General features: G+C 32.0%; 1 protein-coding gene across 1 annotated transcript; it reads right to left on the reverse strand.

The window, feature by feature from the left end:
- Positions 1–1,786: 1,786 nt before the first annotated feature.
- On the reverse strand, positions 1,787–2,179 carry LOC107848980. The gene has a single exon (XM_016693680.1). The coding sequence runs from the start codon at positions 2,177–2,179 to the stop codon at positions 1,787–1,789; it is 393 nt and encodes a 130-aa protein (XP_016549166.1).
- Between the last annotated feature and the right edge of the window lie 1,261 nt (positions 2,180–3,440).

Here is a 3,440-nt window from a genome sequence, read left to right on the forward strand (position 1 = left end):
AAACAGAAAGAGCAATTATCTAATGATTGATCTCTTTTAAGAAAAATCTTGGGAAAACTCATAAATAACTACAGTTTGAGAATAAATTATCAAACCTAGTAATGGTTTGAATAATTATCAAATATAGCAAGAGTTTTTAAATTCGCTCTGTACTAGTAATACCATAACTTCTTTAATTCCTGATTAAATTTGCTCGGCACTACCAATACAATAATTTCTTCAATTCGCAGTGTATCAGTGATAGTTCTTGCGTTTTGCTAAACTTTGCTCCTTATTAATAATACAACAACCAATCACTTATTTGTTTAATCAGACACATAATAATTCCAAAAATCTTTGTACAATTTATGGGAGCGAGGGGTTGCAAAAAAGAGATTGTGTTTTGCTATGACACGTGTCATGATATTTGTCATGTCTCAGTCAATTCTAGTTTGCTTTAGTTTTTTTATGACTTGTGGGGGGAAAGAAGACAAAGGGTCACACTAACGTTAGTTGAGTTGGAGTGGTAAGTATTTTTTCATTTTTAATTAGAATTTTTGGGTTTGAATCCCTCTGAGAATGAAGTCGTCTTTTTTAGGGATCGGTTTATCTCCTAATATGATACTTCCAACCGCGAATCTAGATTTAATCAAATTTTAATGTAGGTATCGAACATTGTTGGGTTCGAAATGAAGAGGGCGTCATGCGAAAGTTTAAAGTTTGCAAGACGGTAATAATTCAGATGATAAATAAAAATATACTAAAAATATATTATTGGATATAATTTGGCCAACTGACCTACGCAAGAAACTAATATTAAAGAAATATGAAAACTATAAACTATTGGGAGAAAATCTCCTCCTGAACGAAACTCTTTAAAGACTACATTGTGGATGTTATTGTGTTATTGTATGAGAAGAGAGGGCCTTCTATTTATAAATAGAGTTCCAAAACCTTTCCCCCAAGAAAGAGGTTTGCCAAATATGAAAAAAAAATATACTTTTCTTTAAAGAAAAAAGTAAAATTAATTATGGTTACTTTTATTTTCTTTGAACGAAAAAGTAAAAATTAATTTTGACAAGAAAATCAGAGCAAAAATCCTAACAAATCTTCTCTTTTTGGCTTGATTTTCTTTACTTGATCTGCCTTTCTCACATGCATGATCTTTATATATCACTGATACTTACCATGATTAAAAGTTAGTATGGATTTAAAATTGAAGCCTTGTGCGTTCAAAATAAAAGCATGGGGTGATTTTATTGGAGTCTTGTGTTATAAGTAAACAGGGTTAAAAATAGAGTCTTGTGCAGTGAAAGTGAGCACAGGTTAAGAGTGGAGCTCGTACGTTAGAAGTAAATGCACGAGTTGAAAGGAGCCCAAACATAAAAATCAGCAAGGGGAAAGTTGGAGCCCACAAACATGGGTTGAAAATTGATTTTGATTTTAAAGATGGATTAGCAGCAGGATTGTTGAAAATTTGTTGAAACTTTTTATCTACATTTAGTATCTTGAACATATATCTTCATTATCATCAAATTGGTTGCAAATTGATTCTGAACCTCCTTGAACTTGTTTTCAACCTCGTTTCACTAAACCATTGGACCTTTGAACCGTAGGCTTTGATACCATTTGTTGGATTCGAAATCGAGAGGGCGTCATGCAGAAACTTAAAGTTTTTTTCTTTTTTTTTTTGGTAACCAACATTTTCATTTCATTACCAATGTAGCATTCCAATACATTTACCACACTGTTGGTCCAGTCTAATATAATACTACCAGACTATTAGCAAGGAGGGTAGTAGTTCATCTCAGTAATCATATCTAGTAACAGCTAGGCAAATGACATCCTGGATTACTAATCTAACCACCTTATCCTGAGTAGCACTAGAAGACCTGAAAATCCTACAATTTCTTTCCTTCCATATATAATAAACACTTGCAGCAAGCACCATCCTGAATATGTGAGACGCAGCTGATCGTCCTTTGATATGGCTCTCTATCCACATAATTTTACTGGACCACGGCAATGCAACCCTTTGAATCTTCATCCAGCCAAGCAGGGCATTCCATATACCAGTAGTGTAATGACATCGGAAGAATAAGTGCTCGGTAGATTCAACCTCATTTCCACAGAAAACACACATTTCACTGATCTGAATATGCCACTTCACCAATCTGTCTTTTGTGTATAACCGATTCATGATAGCTAGTCTTAGAATAAAGATTCACTTTGCAGAACCATAGTTGTTACATATCAATCTGAATAAAGTTTGCAAACTAAGACGGTGATATTTCAGATGACAAATAAAAATGTACTAAAAATATATTATTGAATATAATTTGTCCAACTGGCCTGCATAAGAGACTAATATTAAAGAAATATGAAAACTAAAAACTATTGGGAGACTATCTCCCCCTAAATGAGACTCTTTAAAGACTACAATGTGGATGTTATTGTGTTATTGTATGAGAAATGAGGGTCTTTTATTTATAGAATTCCAAAACCTTTCCTCCAAGAAAGAGGTTTACCAAATATAGAAAAGTTTTATCTTTTCCTTTAAGGAAAAAAGTAAAAAGTAATTATGATTACTTTTATTTTCCTTCTAAAAGAAAATAAAACTTAATTTTGGTAAGAAAATCAAGACAAAAACCCTAACAAACACTAGGTGACAAACAAAAAAAAAAAAGAAGACTACAAAGGGTCACATATTGAGTGTGTTGTGTTATTTAGGAAAAGAAGAGGTGTTCTGTCTCAATGTTGCATTCAGGCAACATATCATGGTGGTCTGTTTTTCAAACAAAAAAAAAAGGAAGACTACAAAGGGTCACATATTGAGTGTGTTGTGTTATTTAGGAAAAGAAGAGGTGTTCTGTCTCAATGTTGCATTCAGGCAACATATCATGGTGGTCTGTTTTTCAAATAATGAAGCAAAAAAGTGGTAATAATATTACGTATGTATTAATCAATCAAACAATATAATGTATGGGTGAAAGAAATCAAATAAAATGAAGCTGTCGGTTTAATAAATACAAATTAGGAAATAATATAGAAGTCTAAGCCTAGGAGTAAGATGGCTAGAGCCTTATTTATGGCTAATAATGAGGAATGAAGATACTTACGTTGTTGGTTAGTGTGGCAGTGTACTGAATGAAGAACTTATTTTGTAGTTTTTTCTTTCATAAGTGTAGTTCTTAAAATTTGATGGATTAAGAATTCATTTATTTTCGTCAAAATTAAATGTTGAAGGAAAAGCTGGTTGAATATTCACCCCAACTAGAGGTGAGCAAAAACCAAATCGACCGATAAACCGAATCAATAAAAATATTATTGGTTTATTGTTATTGGGTTATTGGGTTAACGATTTTTTAATGGTTTTATAAAAGAAAAATTATTGGGTTGTTGGTTCGGTTCAATTATTGGGTTATTCGGTTCAATATATATACATATATATATATATATAT

The sequence above is a fragment of the Capsicum annuum genome, chromosome 12 (genome assembly GCF_002878395.1).
Source record: "Capsicum annuum cultivar UCD-10X-F1 chromosome 12, UCD10Xv1.1, whole genome shotgun sequence".
NCBI classification, from domain to species: domain Eukaryota; kingdom Viridiplantae; phylum Streptophyta; class Magnoliopsida; order Solanales; family Solanaceae; genus Capsicum; species Capsicum annuum.